This window comes from Mercenaria mercenaria, chromosome 14, assembly GCF_021730395.1.
Source record: "Mercenaria mercenaria strain notata chromosome 14, MADL_Memer_1, whole genome shotgun sequence".
NCBI classification, from domain to species: domain Eukaryota; kingdom Metazoa; phylum Mollusca; class Bivalvia; order Venerida; family Veneridae; genus Mercenaria; species Mercenaria mercenaria.
This window is the reverse complement of record NC_069374.1, coordinates 18104534-18123868: the sequence shown is the minus strand read 5'-3', so window position 1 is coordinate 18123868 and position 19335 is coordinate 18104534. Positions and strand designations below refer to the sequence as shown.

Here is a 19335-nt window from a genome sequence, read left to right as displayed (position 1 = left end):
TGATGTATATTGCGCCAAACCTACTCTGGGAAATTCCCGTCATAAAGCTTTTCTTATTAAAACACAGTTATAATGTAAACCCGAAGAACGTATATGTTGGTATGTTTAGGACATGCATTCATTTTTTAAGATTTAATTATCTCGAGCGCAACATCTTATCTCGAGCGCACGACATCTTAACTCAAGCGCTCGACATCTTATCTCGTGCGCACGACATCTTATCTCGAGCGAGGTGTATGTTTTACGCCCTGTAGGACCTAGTTCGACTCACATTTGCGCCTGCACAAATTATGCGCCGGATGTATTTTTCAAGTGAAGCATAAATAAAAATACGCCCAATGCAAGTTGGTTGGATATTAATTAGTGGGTTTATTTAAAAACAATACATTTATAAAAATCTGCTAAGGAAATAGGTGAAAACTGAAATTTGTACAAATTTAATCTTTTAGATTATTTTACTGAAAATATGATAATAATTTCGAACTTGGACTTAACATGTAGGACACATCTGCACCCTTTGAACACTTTACTTCATGAGAACAAAGCGGGCGCAAACTTTTTACCGGTTGCATACATTTCGTCATGTCAACAGGATATTGAATTATTAAAAACATCATGGTCTAGCTACCCAACACAATTCAGGTATTTTGACCATGTTAAAACAACGCAAAATCCAAGTTTTTGCGACAAATAGGAAGGACCTATGATCATGGAAGTTGGTACCAAGATACGGTTTGAGTATGAGATGTTTAATTCCATTTCTGTTTGCAAGTGATCGTGTTTTAAATTTGTTACTGTTTGAATTTATGAAAATGCAAATGACGGCATTGTCATTTCATTCATCCATAAAGTTAAAACCAAACAAAAATATTCCTTCGTTATTTTTTCCTTGTGTTTTTTATATATATTTGATGAAATTTTCAAATTTTATTTTTCATGAAATTGGCAATGGTTAAGCCCATACACTATAATTTCATTTATTGTACATGCCATTCAAATGCATTGCTTTCAAAACCTCCCTTGTCATCTATTTTAACTGTTTATCTTATTATTTCAGCAGGATTTTGAACCACTACAAAAATTAGAAGTAGTTCCTCGAAATGACAATTATTTGTTTTTAAGTCTACTTTTGCATTGTTTAAGGGATTCCGGCAAGAGTATTATTATCCGAACTTAAGCTATTTATAATAAAAAATAGCAAAAGATGCAGTAAGTAGTTAAAGGTGTAGACTTTAGATTTGAAATTCATGGAAATGCATGAATGATGGATATTTAACAAGTATTCTAAATCAAGTAATAAAAGCCATTGGAAACATATGTCAATATCAAATTTAAAAATAGCATTTATTACATATAGCTCTAGGATTATAGAAACAAAGAAAATATAATAGATACTTATCACCTGAAATATTACAAACCAAACAAGATCGTAAACTACATTTATTCAAGTAATTAAATATTCCTAGATATACTCGAACACATTCTGAAATTTTGAAAACAAACTTGATGATATTTTAAATCATATCAAATACTGCACGAAACAATTGAAAAGATACTTAGTGCCCTCTTATCGACACGGAGAAGTACTGTAATAATTTGAAATAAATATCTCGAGTTATAGTTTTTTCTGAATGTATTGACATTACGCATACAAGGTGAGATCGCATTGTGGTGTTGCAGGACCATGTGCTGTTGCTCGATTACAGTGGTGTCAGTAATGTTAGGTTTCACGAGTTAAGTGTTTTTAACTTGGTTTTCCAGTAAGAAAGCAAGTTTAAACTTTAACGTAAAGTGTTGGTTATGTCCTGCTGTCATATATGTTCCTTTCTCGTGTATCCAAATACGTTAAACCCGAACACACACACATGTATCCAAATGCTATTTTATTACATGTGCATTTTAGTACATCTTTTAGAACGTGAACACATTTATATTTGGAGAGATCTTTGTAAGGCTGTGCTATTTGTATGTTGGTTTTGCTGTTGTCGAAGGCTTTACATAACTTGGTATTACTATGTTTATAAAATAATCATATAATTTTATTCCACGTGTCGCGATGCCAAGTGTACCGACTTAGTAGGTAGAAGAAAAAAAGTAACTGAAATTATTTAAAATATACTGAGTGTAAGGTAAAACAAAGTTGTACATCCTATTAACGTATTGGTTTAACGCCTCTTGAACAAACCTCAATAAAAATAAGAAACTGTTTGCTTCTGTAATCCAACACGGTCTCATGTATTCATTCTGGCATATTTTCTATCACACTCTCTTATTTACTATTCGCTCATATTCCTTGAGGTCAAATTGAAAGCAAGATTCCACTTTGGAAACGCAACTAAATTAATTTAGCCTAACACTTGATGCAGAAAATGTTGGAGACATAGTTTATATTGTTATATCTACAGATTTTGTATGCTTTGCCAAGAACGAATATACATAACTTCCTCTTTCTCCAGATTTATATTGAATTGGCTATGGTACAGAGCCATGCTACCTTACCGCTACCAACTTTATATCTGCAATAAATATATGCTAATAACCAATTTGATCAACTATGAATATTTTCCTTTAGTGCTAGTACTTGCTTGTGCCAAAGCAAGGGTTTTGTGTGCCGTTGCAAATTTAATGCCTTTGCATCCTAAAGCATATGTAATGCCTTTGCATCCTAACTGACAAACTAAAACTGTTTATCACTAATAGAAAAGAGTTGTTAAAATTTTGCTTTTCAGTTTTCCAATTAAATTTATTTTTGAAATAACTTTATCTTTGGTCAGCAGCCATTATCAATAACTTTACTTTAATATTAATTCTATACCATGTTTGTTTAACTCTTATAGGAATGTGGAAGCGTATAGAGACAATAGTGCTCATGGTGATGGTTTGTTCTGCAATAAGTACAAGTAAGTATTAGTATATGCAGAAGTATGCAGAACAGGAATCTCGTGCGATCGAAAAAAAAAAGAAGATTAATTTCGATATACCCAAAACTGTTACACAATAATAGAAGGACACAAAAGGGTTCCGCGCATTGACTGATCTATGACGTCATCTAAATGGCGGCCAAGTTTGTAATCATAACCTTGCTTATCTAAAACTTAAGTTACACAGAAACACTTAATTTATTCATCTTTTTGTTCTTGTGTATTTGTTTGATGCAATAACAATATTGAAAAATAAACCTCTAAATGCTGTGATATAATCAAACTATACCTCAACACTTGCTTTCAGCATTAGGGCTTTATTTTATTTATTTAATTGTTTCATATCTACCATACCATACAAATGACATACTAATACTGTCGGAGCTTTTATTTGTGTTTGAAACTATCTCAAAATGATGTATGCATGTTAATTTATACTTATATCTATGTTGCATGTAGTTTACCAAAAATCATCCACAAGAAAGTTATTCTGTATACACTATTTTGTTAATCCTTCATCTGTATTGCGTTGAACAACCCAGATTAATGATTTTAAGCATCCGTAATATACTGTAATAATTAGCATTCCAGCCAATCAGCCTCTACCTTCTTGAAACTCCAATATTTCGGTTTTGGTTTTGATAGAAGCTTTACAAACTTTAGAAAATAGCATTGTTATATAGGATCCTAACCGTTTATTGAACAATATTCGAGCGTTTGATCAATAACACCATGTCATATTTTTAATTCTTAATGTTGAGTGTGCAGTACACCAACTGTAAATTTTAATATACATCGACGAATATTTCAATGAATTTATTTTGGTTGTGTGCATACGTATAAGGGTTGAGTATATATTAAAACAAGGAAGAATATCCAACAGGGAAAGCCACGTTCTAAAAACGCAGCCTCATATATTAAGCTGAACACGCGAATGGCGATGATGATGTTCAAAATGTCAAGATTTTTTTGGAAGACCCAAAATCAACGGACTTGAAGATCTTGATCAGCAACTGATCCTGTAAATTACTATGGCTATGTATTTTACCTAAAGATGAGAGCCGCAGCGAAAATCTTCTTCTTTCTGTTTATAATGTTTCATTCTACTTGCCGTTGAACAATTGAATTGTTTCCGGGCTACTAATAATAATACATGCTTGGGTTCGAACACTATTTTCCTGACTTACATGTTTGAACATGACAGACAGCTTATAGGCAATGCCATTTTATTAATTCGCCGCCAGGAGTGTTGTGCTAGGGGGAGGTATAGGAATGGTCTCCGTCAGTACGTCCGTCCTTCCGTAACATTTTGTGTCCGCTCTGTATCTCCCTAACCCCTTGAAGGATTTTCATGACACTGGTTCCAATAATCACCTCATCAAGACGATGTGCAGAACTCATGAGTCAGCCATGTCGACTCAAGGTCAATATCACAACTCAAAATTAAATGTTTGAGCCTTCCATTTTGTGCCCGCTCTGTATCTCCTAAACCCCTTGAAGGATTTTCAAATTCATTGATGTCGCTATACATGGACTATAGAATACTAAACAACGCCAATGCTTCCGCCCAATACCATCAACCCTTTCACTATCCATAATAACAGTGGCGGTGAATATAGCTGTCTTTCAGACTGTCTTGTTAAGATCTATTTGAAGAGAAGACAAACACTATTTTTGAAGTTCGTGTGATGATTTTATATTTGTCGAACTACAATTCTTTAAATGAACAGTTAGTCACATGCTTTCCCCATGTATCGATATGTATCGATATCATATTTTAAGTAGACGTATTTAAACACTTTTGTATTGCTTGTTGTTTTCGTTTCCCCTACAGGTCATTGGCCACTTTGGAAAACCGATTTTTGCATGTGTCTTTCTCCTTACAGACAAATCTACATTTTTTTTCCTGAAAGGATCAGCATAACTTCTAATTAATTCCGGGGGAGTTTGTTAGTTTTCAGAAACATCTGACGTATTGCTTTAGTCAACATAATGTTTTCGTTATAATTTTAAGCACTACCCATTGATTGTTTTTTAGTGGAGAAATATTATGGAGATAATAATACTAATTTGATAACCCATAACCGTCCCATTCTTTTCAAGTTTTGTATAAGTCGATGCCGAAAGAGGAAACAGTGAATTTTCAAATGTGTCTTAGGTTCACAACTGGGTTGGAGACCATTCTAAAATGCAGACTTTTAAGGCAAAGTTGTCGTCTATAATGTAGGCGTTACGAAGATAAAAGTGTTAGTTCTACGTGCATGGCAAACTATAAGGCTTTTCAAACTGAATTCTGTCAAATTGCAACAGGACACTTAGTGAAGCGAACATATATCCCAACCAATACATCAATCCTACTGAAAAAAAACCCCTTTCAAATGCGCTTCTGAATAGCACATTTCCTTTCATCTTATTTTGTAGGACTCCGTCGGTATAAATTATTAATAATAAGTACACCCAAGTACAGACAAGTAAGATTGCTGCAGGTTTATCTCGTTTATTTTCAACGTATCAGTTCTGCATGTCATCGCATTGTTAAACAAAGCTACTTTAAAAAGACTTCACTCGGGTTACTCATTTGTTTTAATTATTCAGATTTGGTTCGAAATGCGATCATTTACATTTGTATTCAGCTCAGCAAGAGATTTCAATTGCCCTTTTGAAGAGCATTAAATAATCTAAATAAGCAACAAAAGCATTTATGATAATGAGAGCCCAGCAAGCGCTTTGGCTTCAAAAGGCAGATCAAAAACCAAATCCATTTTCAAATTAGTAATCCGTTCCTCCAAAATGTATTGTATAACCAATTTGATGCGTAAACAGGTGAATTTACCGTATGAAGTTAACATTTTGTCATGCGCTGTAAGCATATTACAATGAAAATAAACAAAGGCCTTTTACCTTCTTTATGCAGTTCCGTGTATACAATAAAACCACTACCTTAAAATTGAAAATAATTTCCCTCATTTTATTAATATATATCTTTATAGGAAAATCATTGAACGGTCTTTTTAACCCAGCTTTGCTTTTCGATAACCTTAATAAAACCTTTTTTTTTTCTATTTCAAGCAGGTGATCCATTTGAGGTTACCCAAAGTGGTAAGTGTTTTAATTTTAAATATTATCGCAAAAATACAACAGGCAAATATTTTCTTTTCCGGAAAATGTATTTTAGTTTGCCATGGCGAACTTTTTCCATGGTCTTGCCATAGCAAAATACTACCATGATAAGTCGGTGGCAAATTAAACTACTTCCATGGCAAATATGCTTAAATATTCAAAGCATTGCTATGTACTTGAAAAAAGTCGTAAACGCTTATGTTTCTTGTAAAGATACTTTTAACGTCTTAGATATAAGAATTTGCTATGTAGAGCATTGGACGGATAGCGATATTGGACGAGAATGCCCAAAAGGCGGTCAGCGAACGATTTTTTCAGATGTGATCTATCATTTTGATGCATAGAGAGTGTGGCTGCAGGTCTCGCGGCTATTTTGAAAATTCTAGTTGAAGCGTTCAGTTTTTTTTTATTGTTTTATTTGGTTTAACATAGCACCGACACAATTATAGGTCATATGGGGACTTTCTAGCTTTGATGGTGGAGGAAAACTCCAGGTTCCTGTCTATGCATTATTTCATCACCGGCGGACACCTGAGTAGAACTGCCGACCTTCTAAGAGCCAGCTGGATGGCTTCCACACTTGAAGAACTGCTGAAGAGTTTATAGGCAGTGAACAGTTCTGTATTATGGCCGTGGTTTATTTTCTAAATAAAATGAAATTATTAGGCACTTACATTCCATTGCTTCTGTTTGACAATAAAAGAATTCATATAAGATAAATGAATGTTGGAATTGAATGTCTATGCTCCTAAGAGAAGAAAGCACATAAAAAGTAACCGCAGGTGTCACAGGTCATTGAAAATGGAACGACCATTCATTCCTTCATTCATTCATTCAGAATCAGTTCAGTAATCGGTTATGAAACACTTTCCTCACTGCTCTTTTTTTATGTCTAGTCTCAACCTGTACAGATAGATGCACTTAAGGACAATCATTTATAGATGACACGTTAGAAGGCAATATGGGCCGTTTGTTTCTAAGAAGTGTCTGAGATCATATTATCTATCTCGTGATCAGGCGTGATTAAATTATTTAACTGACTAGCTGAAAATTAAATGCTATGTATTACATTTGCTCTGGCAGACTTCTGCCGAATTATTTTTTTTACGACTTCCCTTGCTGTGATATGAGCTCTCGGTTCTACTATCATCGTGTGCCATTAGCACTGGTTATTTTTACTTTTACCGGACAGTATAGTTCTGGAGAACAGTAAATAAAGTTTTGTTAATAGTGTTTTGAGACGGATGTGGAAGGAGCGATCATTATGAAATCATGAGAAAATATTGCTATTCGTTTAATGATAAATTAACCGTGGCAAATAAAAAAGAGTTATGATAAAAAGGGCCATAAGTCCACCTAAATATACTTCCAGAGATATATAAAACTAGTTTTCTAGCAATTTTGAAATACATCTGAATTTCTTTTCCATGGCAGAAATATTTTGTCATGCCATGGCAAAACACCACTCTGCCATGGCATTTCGGTTTTGCCATGGTAAGTGCAATCTTTTCGTACATATTAAAATGGTAATGATATGAAATAAAATCATTCTATTAGACTAAGTAAATAATTTATAATTTAAAATAGTTTTAATTTTGCAAAGCGCATATAAATTAATGCTGAATTTGCCAAATGCCAGAGTGGCAAAAGATATGTGGAGCTCTTTAAATTGATTAACTGTTTATTATACACTGTTGTTTCATTTATGTAGTTTATTGCAATTTAGGTTCCAACAGTCCTTATTGTTCTGATTATAGTAATCGTCTCACTGTATGCGATAGATTTTGGACGTAGTTAGTGTGGTAGTATCACTATTTCATTTGTCATGAGTTTAAATCTTACAAGTTGTGTATTACACTTTAATTTGATTGATATATTCTATTTCTTTCCCCCTTTTAACAGAAAATGGGACGTTTGACATTAAACACTCTAAAAGCCAGTATAAGAGTGCAAGCACGATAGAAACTCTATTCGTTCCTGGACATGATGATCTGGATTCGCCAGAAACGTCCAATATTTTAGACAGTGAGTATTCCATGTCATGGAGCTTGCAAACAAATGCACTGTTGTGCTTGATGGTTTTATACCAATCATTTTGTCTTGTCGTAGTGGTTGATTTGTCATACATTTGTTGGGTGCGAAGACACGAATACACGAAATTGGAGATATCGGCCGCCAAAACAAAGTTTTTAAATAATAGATACGAGTTTGCTTGAGAGTGTGTTTGTATGCTGTCTATTTACATCTTATAAGATTTGCAGAACAACCACTTTGTCAAAATACATTTAACATCTTAAAATGTAAATTATATTGAATGAATATATATGTCAGTAAATATGTTCACTCTTTCTTTTTTATACAATTAGGATATACGTGTACCGACTATAAAATGACCCTCTCAGTTGAAGAGCCTTTACAACCAAAAAAGTTATTTCTCAGCATATCTCTGTCTGGAAGTGTGACTAAGCACGACAAACCAAAATGTACGATATATTGGGGAGATGGGATGGAAGAAGTTGAAATTAAAAATGATTCAAAAATCATAGAACATGACTATACGGATGTAAGTATTACTTCGAATCCTATAGAGACATACATAATATTTTAAGTACAGATGTGAGTTCTCGTTTCTCGTTCTAATACAGATGTAATGCAACGATCAAAACAGATAAAGAGGTAAAAACTGCTTTCTACAGAAATGTAAATACTACATTCCTAACAGGTCCAATATAAAGTTTTCTTTCTATACATATATTTTTACATAAAAGTATGTTTCTGAACAGATGTAATTTTTATACACAAAATTATTTAACCATTGCTCTCGATGTAGATGCAAGTACTGCCTTGCAGGGACATTATAAGTTCTCTATAAATATAAATGCTCCTTTTTGTAGAATAAATATATTATCCCCATACATATGTAGATGCTGCTTTCTATACATATATAACATTATTTTCTACTCAGAAAGTTGTTATAATATCTATATAGATGTCAGTCCTATCCACCATACAACGGTAAGTAGAAAATTCCATAAACATGCAAGTGATTTGTTAATAGACGTGGTCTCTTGAGTGTAGTACTAGGGTGGAGAAACCTGTGCTCTGCGTATTCCAGTGCTCGGTGTAAATATTGCAAGTTTGCATTTTTCTCTATATCCTTCAATGTTATCAACTTAGTCTATCACTGCAACAGTTACTTTTATGTGGAATAATAAAATTTGTAAGAAGGCACTTTGGAAGCATAGAATGCAACCAAGCAAAATAATAGCAGACTCTGTTTGACTGAGTCTATTCATGAGAGGTAATGGATTGTGCAACACCCGTCACGCCCCCTAGCACCAGCTTATAATTCTAATAATCATGTTGTCTTTTAATAGATAAAATTTACTTCTCTCATCAGACTGAAAAATAGAGTTTATCTGCCATTTGCAGTACTTCAAATACAGTATCCATGCTAAAATATCGCCAGATGTTGGGTCTAGATCTAACTGATCTTTAAAATCAGTTTAAGATATATCATCAGTATAATGCGAGCTTTACACTATGTATGGCTTCAGCGTATAACTTAAAGGTAACGAAATGAGATTGAGTGTGCCATTCCATTCTATATTTCATTACACTGAGCATAAGTCCCTACTACTTTCGATAATTCTTTCTATATCGGTGTAAGTACTTTTTCCCTACAGGTGTATTAAGCACTACATAATTAACCTAATATGTAAGTACTACATTCTATGCAGAAGTAGACCGATGCAAGCACTTCCTTCTATATAGGTGTACGTACTGATATGTGTAAGAACTACTTTCTATGCAGAAGCAAGTACTTTATTCTATACAGGCGAAAGAAGTATTTACACGTGTAAGTAATAGTTTATGTTGATATGTTAGTACAACCTTCTATACTGATGTAAGCATCATTACTCTAACTATTAGTAATAAGATTTAGGTCGATGGTTCCAACCAAAGTCTAGCACATGTTAAACAATCACCAGTTGGACGCCTATGGTTCTTTAACCACCTTTCATGAAAGCAGCTGTGATTCATGATTCACTCTAAAAGGAGTATTCAGCTGCAAATATTCAATGATTAATCAGTGTTGTTCGTATCTCTTAAATCATCTTGTTTCAATTATCTTACATTATTAATCCTTCAGTTTGGAATACGTTCTGTGAATATAGCATGCAGTACTAAAAGCAAAGACGTCGGTATCTGTCCGGAACGGTATTCAGAGTGTTTCGAAACATCCAATTTCTTTGACGACTTCCACAGCACATTCGATACACCAATGATTTTCTTTTCATCAGAGCCTATTTTGGTAGTATATTAGACATGTTAACTTGTTGAAATAATTCTGTGTTACTTACAAAGTAACTTATTTAATTTGATGAATTTATCATAACAATGCTTTAAGTATTCGCATAATTAACAGAAAAGTATATTTGACCTAACGGAAATTATCAATTTTATTAAGTATGACAAATATTCTTAAGCATGTCCCGAAATTTTGAATCGTTTGCTTCGGATACAAATGTAAAGACGACATCATTATATAGGATCAAGAAAATGTTTTTTTGCAAGATATGATTTTTTTTTTCAATTCAAAATAACTTGAAAGTAACTGTGAATGTTTTCTTATGATTTTTGTTATTTGTAAATTTACTTTAGCATGAATAATTCTTCCTTTCTAGAAGTTTTATTGCATGTCCTAAGTTTTAACATCAAAAATGCTAATTGAAATGCTAATCAACTCCCCATTATTGCGCTTATCAGTAGGAGTATAAAATATCAAACTCTTTTTATAACAGAAATATATAAACTAAACTATAAACGACAAAATGAATTGTGATTTAATATCGTTTCAGATCAACAGTTTCATGGAAATCTCTAATACAAATTGCATATCGCCTAATATCAACTGGAGAATAACACGAGTATTTGAGAATAATACCTTTGCTACATTTACTAATTTTACTCAACCAAATACCTCTGTACTTAGATTACAGACGGGAACACTCACACCTGGATTCTATGTTGTGAGTCTGGAAGTTCTGTTTCCAATAATAAGCGAGTATGAATGGTCTGAAGATTCCCTTTTGCTGCGAGTTGTTGATCCGGAACTTAACGCACATATCTCCGGGGGTGAATTTCTAACCGTCCCACGAGGTGATGAGCTGTTGATATATGCAGATAAATCCTATGACCCTCTGAATACTTCGCTTTCGTTACCGCCTCTGGAAGCCACATGGTCATTTGTAGTGTTTAATTCCATATCTACAACCCTGACTGACAAAGATTTGCAGACATTTATGAGAAATTTTCCACATAATTCGCTGCCTTCAAATGGACTTATTTATAGCGTCAAGAACGGAACTGACTTTGTCTTGAAAGTGGACACATCTTTTTTTCCTGTAACGTCGTATGGTATGGCTATGTTTACGCTGTCACGTGGTACAAGAATGGCGTCAGCATTGCAAGTGATTCAATTCATGGACAACGTTCTACCGATGACGATAGAGTAAGTATTTATTGTTTAAGGGAAAGTTTGATTTTAAGAACGCGTATGTTTAGCGTCTTCTGAAAGGCATACACATGATTTATCAAAGAAAATGATCTCAAGTTTTCGAACATTTTAAAAGTTAAGGACAATATCTGAAATAAATTAGGTTCCATAACCAAAGATCTCCTTTCTAAATTCCAGTTTGTTTATAGTTCTGCTCATTGTTTTCTCGTTTAGGTCAAACCCAATATTTTAACTGGGGACATACGCCGCTTTTCATGGAATTACATGCAAGTGTATCATTAAAGGTTCCATGTGCACCGCCGTATGAACACGTCTGCGGATGTCTAAAATTATTTTTATACTTGTAGCATGTGAAAATGTTGAGTTCTGCTCAACCCTGGGCTAGAGGGCGTGGACGGTAGCATGCATTTCCACTACCGTGCATGAACAGGCTCAATCAAACCGAGCCTGCAACATTTTCGTTTATGTCGTGTTGAGCGACCTGTGGAGTTTCCACTTTTTCTATTTTACTACGTTGAAATTTTGCCAGAGTAAACATTGATGTAATAAATACATTTTTAACATGTTGGAATAAACTTCCGATTTTAATGTCAATCCCACACGTCCATTTAACGCCAGTTTAATACATTATTGCTGTCTTCATTACAATATTTGATGTTTTAATAAATTAGTAGATTGAAAATTTTCAATATTTGATTCAAGTAATGATAACAACACAGTCATTTAACTGAAATTGAAAGGGTAATTTAATAATAAATGATAATATCTGTTAACATTATAAAACAAAATACAAATACGCAGACGTATGAAACGAATTAACTTTGTAAAATATTTAGAAACTAAAGCGCATACTATATCTACATAATATACTCCCTTACAGTAAATGGATAAAAAATTGTTGTCCAGAAATGTCCGACCGCCATTCCAGGCAGACATTTCAAATTCCTGTTTTAATGATGTGGTGGATAACAACCAAACACGCAGTCAATTTACAATTTCCTAATATTCCAGTGTGTCGGCGACATTCCTTCTTCAGGGAAAAATAATAATAAACAATGGATATAAAGTCATAGTAGGTAACGTTAAAATGACGAGAAACAGACGGCAGTATAATGGACGCAAAGTCAATGCTGATATATACATTAGTACATTTGAATAATAAAAAGAATGATAATAAAATAAGTAAGTAGGTAAATAAATATTAACACATAAATGGGCAATAACGTGACGTGTATTTGAAAGAAGCATCGAATCAAAATGATACAAAATGTCCCATAAAAAGGAAAAAAGAAGAATAGGAACAAACGATATTAATAAAATGACTGGTAACTGAATGTCATAACTTCCTGTTCAGATACAAATCAGAGGCTTATGTTCATCGCTATTTCATTCTTTTCCAGGTGTGTGTATAACTGTCATACCGGAAGAGACCGAATATTTTATTATGATAAAGTCGAGCTTGATATCAACTTTCCAGCTGGAATCGATACTACGGAATTTGACTACACCTGGTCAGTTCAGGTTTGGGATCCAACTCAATTTTCAACTGCACAGCTAGCAGTTTTGCCGCCATATACAACATCAGACCCTAGTGTTATCACGGAGACAGGTATAATTATATAACTACAAGTATAATGTTGATACTTGCTTGCAGGTCAAACTTATAAAGATTTGAATTAATTAAATACAGCTAATTTCATTTTTGTACAGAACGACGTATGCTTTATGTTGGTATATATATATAGATCCATATTTAGTATTATGTAAGTTTATTATGGTCCCTAGGCTGTTAAGAATAGCAATGACCTAACAGATTTAAGGAAGGGTACGGTTTATTAGAAATGTAGACAACCTGCAAGTGTAAAAGTAAATGTGCGTTTTTTAATTCAAAACTCTAACAAAACAGTCAAAAAGTAACATCATGTAAATTTTAGTTGTACAGTTGCACAAAACAAACTTTCAGGTTAAGAAATAATTGGAAACAACATTTTAAAACTAGCACAAAAAGATATTCAGCACCGATTTGTTAACACACGATTAATTGAAATACTTTTGTCTAACTTTAACCTAAAACTGCCTTACAACATTGAACGTAGTATGAACAATTACTATGAGTCGTATTTGAACCAACTATATGCTGTATAACCTGTCTGTTATAACTCAAAAACCCTGGGAACAAATTATGACCGATGGCGATGGAATTTTAAATACATACAGTTAAGAGCATTTCTAAATAGGAAAATTCAGTACAATTAGTTAACTGTTACATTTTGTAAGTAGGATGTAACTTCATTCATAACGAGGAAATATGAGACTTATTTCTATGTAACACAGCAGATGTTTTACTATCAAGTGATGAACTTATTTTCATGATTCAATAATAGCTCATCTTAAACCGGACCTTTTTAAGTAATTTTGGTGTTGCATCGTAGGTTTCAACACATCCTCGATCGATATAAAAAATGGCTCCCTACTCCAAGGATTTACATACAAAATCACAGCAACAGTTTCAAGTCCATCTCAAGCTATATCAGTAGCGGAGCTGATAAGGACAGTTAATTATGTTCCATCCGGTGGTACGTGCCAATTAGACTCTGGTAAAACAACTGGTAGGTGATATAATAGAACAAATTAATATTTTGAAATATAATTCTCATAAGGTATCCCTTAAAGTGACACGTTGACTTTATATGTGAAAGTGAAATCGCTTATACCTAAATTAAATAAAATTGATTATGTTAAAGTAGTCTTTTTTATGTTAAGGCGTATGTGTCTTTAAGGCACTGTTATGTCTTTTGTAGAATGTGGCAGAACGCATGAAACGTCTTTTATTGACGATAGTTTTGGTTATTAAACATATTTAATAGAAGTTGTATTTCCCTTGATATTCCTAAACGGCAGATAAAGATATCAAACTTTGTAAATAAAATAATTTATCTTTTTCATCCAACTGTAAGTAAATTAACCATTTATTTATTATTTTATATTTTTATAATTGCTATAGTTTAGTGTTGAATCAGTGAACAATTATAATATTCGAATATATTGTCTAGTATACAGTATACTGATCATTCTAGTAATGTGGAATCAAAATTAATTTTTGTCGCTTTGTATTTTCCTCTCTACGAACTTCATTTTCAGTAACATCTGCCCGCGAATGGTTAACCTTTGCATGCACTTCATGGCAGAAAAACGACGACGTTCTACCTACTGCTCCAACGCTAGATTCAAACCCAATTTTGTTATTCACTGTACGACAACGAACTTTGGGCGCGCACGTAGAAGAAGAGCCGATTTTGCAAACAAGTAAGTATGAAAACAAAATCATTGATTGAGGAACAGAATAAATCATGTTGATAAATATTAATAGTAATGATGATTTTAGGACATATTTTTTGCTGTAAAAAAAAACATTTTTTTTTTTTCAAAATGCTTTGGAGGCATTAGAGACATTGATAGGTTCGGTCATATTGAGTCTGTTCATGATAATTAATGGTATTTAAGGTAGTTCTGCACGTTTAGATCGAAATTTTTTCTACAATGTAGAATTTGATTAAACTCTGATTTTTCAAAACTTCAGAATATACATAGAAAATTCAGCAAATAAAAAAGATAGGGTTGTGTGCTTGATTTTTAGCTCACCTGAGCAATGCTCAGGTGAGTTTTTCTGATCGCTCGATGTCCGGCGTCCGTCGTCCGTCGTCCGTCGTCATTTAGCTTGTGTATGCGATAGAGGCTATATTTTTCAATTAATCTTCATGAATATTGGTCAGAATGATAACCTTGATGAAATCTAGGCCGAGTTCGAAAATGGGTCATCTCGGGTCAAAAACTAGGTCACTAGGTAAAATCAAAGAAAAACCTTGTGTATGCGATAGAGGCTGTATTTTTCATTTAATCTTCATGAATATTGGTCAGAATGATAACTTTGATGGAATCTAGGCTGAGTTTGAAAATGGGTCATCTCGGGTCAAAAACTAGGTCACTAGGTCAAATCAAAGAAAAACCTTGTGTATGCGATAGAGGCGGTATTTTGCAATTAATCTTCATGAATATTGGTCAGAATGATAATCTTGATGAAGTCTAGGCCGAGTTCGAAAATGGGTCATCTCGGGTCAAAAAATAGGTCACTAGGTCAAATCAAAGAAAAACCTTGTGTTTGTGATAGAGGCTGTATTTTTCAATTTTTCTTCATGAATATTGGTCAGAATGATAACCTTGATGAAATCTAGGCCGAGTTTGAAAATGGGTCATCTCGGGTCAAAAACTAGGTCACTAGGTCAAATCAAAGAAAAACCTTGTGTATGCGATAGAGGTGGTATTTTTCAATTGATCTTCATGAATTTTGGTCAGAATGATTACCTTGATGAAATCTAGGCCGAGTTCGAAAATGGGTCATCTGGGTTCAAAAACTAGGTCACTAGGTCATATCACGTAAAATCCTTGTGTATGCGATAGAGGCTGTATTTTTCAATTGAACTTCATGAATTTTGGTCAGAATGATACCCTTGATAAAATTTAGACCAAGTTCGAAAATGGGTCATCTGGGGTCAAAAACTAGGTCACTAGGTCAAATCAAAGAAAAACCTTGTGTATGCAATAGAGGCGGTATTTTTCAACTGATCTTCATGAAATTTAGCCAGAATGATTACCTTGATAAAATCTAGGTCGAGTTCGAAAATGGGTCATCTGGGGTCAAATACTAGGTCACTAGGTCAAATCGAAGAAAAACATTGTGTATGCAATAGAGGATGTATTTTTCAATTGAACTTCATGAAATTTGGTCAGAGTGATTGCGTTGATGAAATCTAGGTCGATTTTGAATATGGGTTATCTGAGGTCAAAAACTAGGTCACTAGGTCAAATTAAAGAAAAATCTTGTGTATGCGATAGAGACTGTTTTTTTTTTCAATTGATTTTTATGAAATTCGGTCAGGTTGATTGCCTTAATGAAATCTAGGTCGAATTTGAATATGGGTTATCTGAGGTCAAAAACTAGGTCACTTGATCAAATCAAAGAAAAAAACTTCTGTATGTGATAGAGGCTGTAGTTTTCAGTTGATCTTCATGAATTTTGGTCAGAATGATTGCCTTGATAAAATCTAGGTCGAGTTTGAACATGGGTCATCTCGGGTCAAAAACTAGGTCATATCTAAGAAGATGCTTGTTTTATCGCAAGAGACCAATTTTTTGGTCCAATCTTAATGAAAATTGGTCAGAATATTTGTTTCCATGAAATCACTAGGTCAAACATGTTTTACACTGTTACGGAGTGTTTCTTAGGTGAGCGACCTAGGGCCATCTTGGCCCTCTTGTTTGCTAGACTGATTTGAAAAATTTGGACCTCACGCAATATTTCATAATGGGAGTCAATGGGAAAATCATAACTTTCATAACATATTTGCGAATAGAAATTTTCTACAATGTAGATTTTGATGAAACTTCTCACAGTTGTAAATAAATATATGGCCTATAATTTGGTGAAATAAAATGTATAGGTCCGTGTGCTTATTTTTGAGATATTTGACCAAGATTAAAGTGAACCGGACATTTCACGCTAATTTTAAGACATTTTTTGAATCTTTTATTTTAATATCATATTTTGACTTTAGTTATATAGCAACAGTGCCACTGTAATAAATTTACTCACAGGTTTCGATTAAATCATAAAATTATTTTCATTTCCGTACGCCGAATCCAGGCTTTATTCTACGTTTTCCGGATAAATGACGTTACGCCATCACTTCCGGTTTAACAAACGTGCAGAACTACCTTAAATAAGATGTAGTACTCCTCACGCCCCCAACATCGCTTATATATATATTTGCTAAAAAAACTTTTTTTTTTCAAGATGCTTTAGAAGCATTAAAGACATTGATAGGTTCGGTCATACTGAGTCTGTTCATGATAATCAATGGTATTTAAGTAAGATGTAGTACTCCTCACGCCCCCAACATCGCTTATATATATATTTGCTAAAAAAACTTTTTTTTTTCAAGATGCTTTGGAAGCATTAAAGACATTGACAGGTTCGGTCATACTGAGTCTGTTCATGATAATTAATGGTATTTAATTAAGATCTAGCACTTCTCACGCCCCCAGCATCGCTATATATATATTTGCTAAACAAAAACAACAAAAAAAAATCTTTTTTTCAAGATGCTTTGGAAGCATTAAAGACATTGATAGGGTCGGTCATATTGAGCATGTTCATGATAATTAATGGTATTTAAGTAAGAGGTAGCACTCCTCACACCCCCAGCACCGCTATATATATTTGCTAAAAAAAATGTTTTTTACAAGATGCTTTGGAAGCATTAAAGACATTGATAGGTTCGGACATATTGAGTCTGTTCATGATAATTAATGGTATTTAAGTAAGATGTAGTACTCCTCACGCCCCCAGCATCGCTATATATATATTTGCTAAAAAAACTTTGTTTTTCAAGATGCTTTGGAAGCATTAAAGACATTGATAGGTTCGGTCATATTGAGTCTGTTCATGATAATTAATTGTATTTAAGTAAGATGTAGTATCCCTCACACCCCCAGCATCGCTATATATATTTGCTAAAAAACCTTTTTTTTCAAGATGCTTTGGAAGCATTAGAGACATTTATAGGTTTGGTCATATTGAGTCTGTTCATGATAATAAATGGTATTTAAGTAAGATGTAGCACTCCTCGAACCCCAAGCACCGCTATATATATTTGCTAAAAAAAACTTTTTTTAAAGATGCTTTGGAAGCATTAAAGACATTGATAGGTTCGGTCATATTGAGTCTATTCATGATAATCAATGGTATTTAAGTAAGTTGACTCCTCACGCCCCCAGCATCGCTATATATATATTTGCTAAAAAAATTTGTTTGTTTCATGACGCTTTGGAAGCATTAAAGACATTGATAGGTTTGGTCATATTGAGTCTGTTCATGATAATCAATGGTATTTAAGTAAGATGTAGCTTTCCTCACGCCCCCAGCACCTCTTTAGTGGAATTCATTTATAGTACATTTGAATGTTCTCCATGATCCAAAAAAATCTAGATAAATGATATCACTGGCTAGTTTGTTGATCTGGTTATGGCCTTTTTAGAGAAACTGTTAGCGGAAATCATGGATCCTGATCGGACTGCGCGGATACGAAGGCTGGTCTGGATCCATGCTGGTCGCAAACGCACTATGTTGGTTTTCTTATGGTGCGGCTCATTTATATTTACTATCAATAACAGATGAAATTAATCAAAATTACTAACTCAGAGATTTCAAATGTTTTCCTTTATTCTGGAGGTCAATGCCTGAAGTTGCCGATTATCCAATATCTGATTAGGTGAACTCAATAATATTATGTGTACTTTAATATGAACTTAACCAGGATCACAGACATCTTACGTCATACTGAAGGTTGGTGATCCAGACAACAATTTTAAAAGCGAGTTGCTGATCCGAGTAACAGATCTTTTCAATAACTATAACGAACAAGTTCTTCAAATAATTGTGAGTATTGTTTCAATTTGTTTCACGGTTGTTTTAGCAAAAGTGTTTTACTGAATACGATCAAATATGTTCGCAAAATATGTTATTGAATAGCCATAATTATCAAACTGTGTTGATGGCACACAGTCACGATACATTTATTTTCATTTTCAATAACCACAATTAAAAACGTCCTTTGTAAAACTGTATATAACATCACATTTACGTTTATTTTCACGAATGCTTTATTTTCTAATATTTTTATAATATCAACTTCCTCGTGATTTTATTCCTATCCA

The 19335-nt window shown here is 33.6% G+C and overlaps 1 protein-coding gene across 1 annotated transcript in view; it reads left to right on the top strand.

Moving 5' to 3' along the window:
• Positions 1-19321, top strand: part of LOC123526498 (uncharacterized) — a 28221-nt gene extending 8900 nt beyond the window's left edge. The window contains exons 2-11 of the mRNA XM_045305671.2: positions 2838-2900; positions 5991-6020; positions 7944-8066; positions 8408-8604; positions 10195-10356; positions 10904-11556; positions 12963-13171; positions 13995-14171; positions 14704-14868; positions 18936-19321. Of these exons, the coding sequence (XP_045161606.2) occupies positions 2838-2900; positions 5991-6020; positions 7944-8066; positions 8408-8604; positions 10195-10356; positions 10904-11556; positions 12963-13171; positions 13995-14171; positions 14704-14868; positions 18936-19111 (1955 nt within the window). The 3' untranslated portion in view covers positions 19112-19321. The remainder of the gene's footprint in view (positions 1-2837; positions 2901-5990; positions 6021-7943; positions 8067-8407; positions 8605-10194; positions 10357-10903; positions 11557-12962; positions 13172-13994; positions 14172-14703; positions 14869-18935) is intronic.
• The last annotated feature ends 14 nt before the right edge of the window (positions 19322-19335 follow it).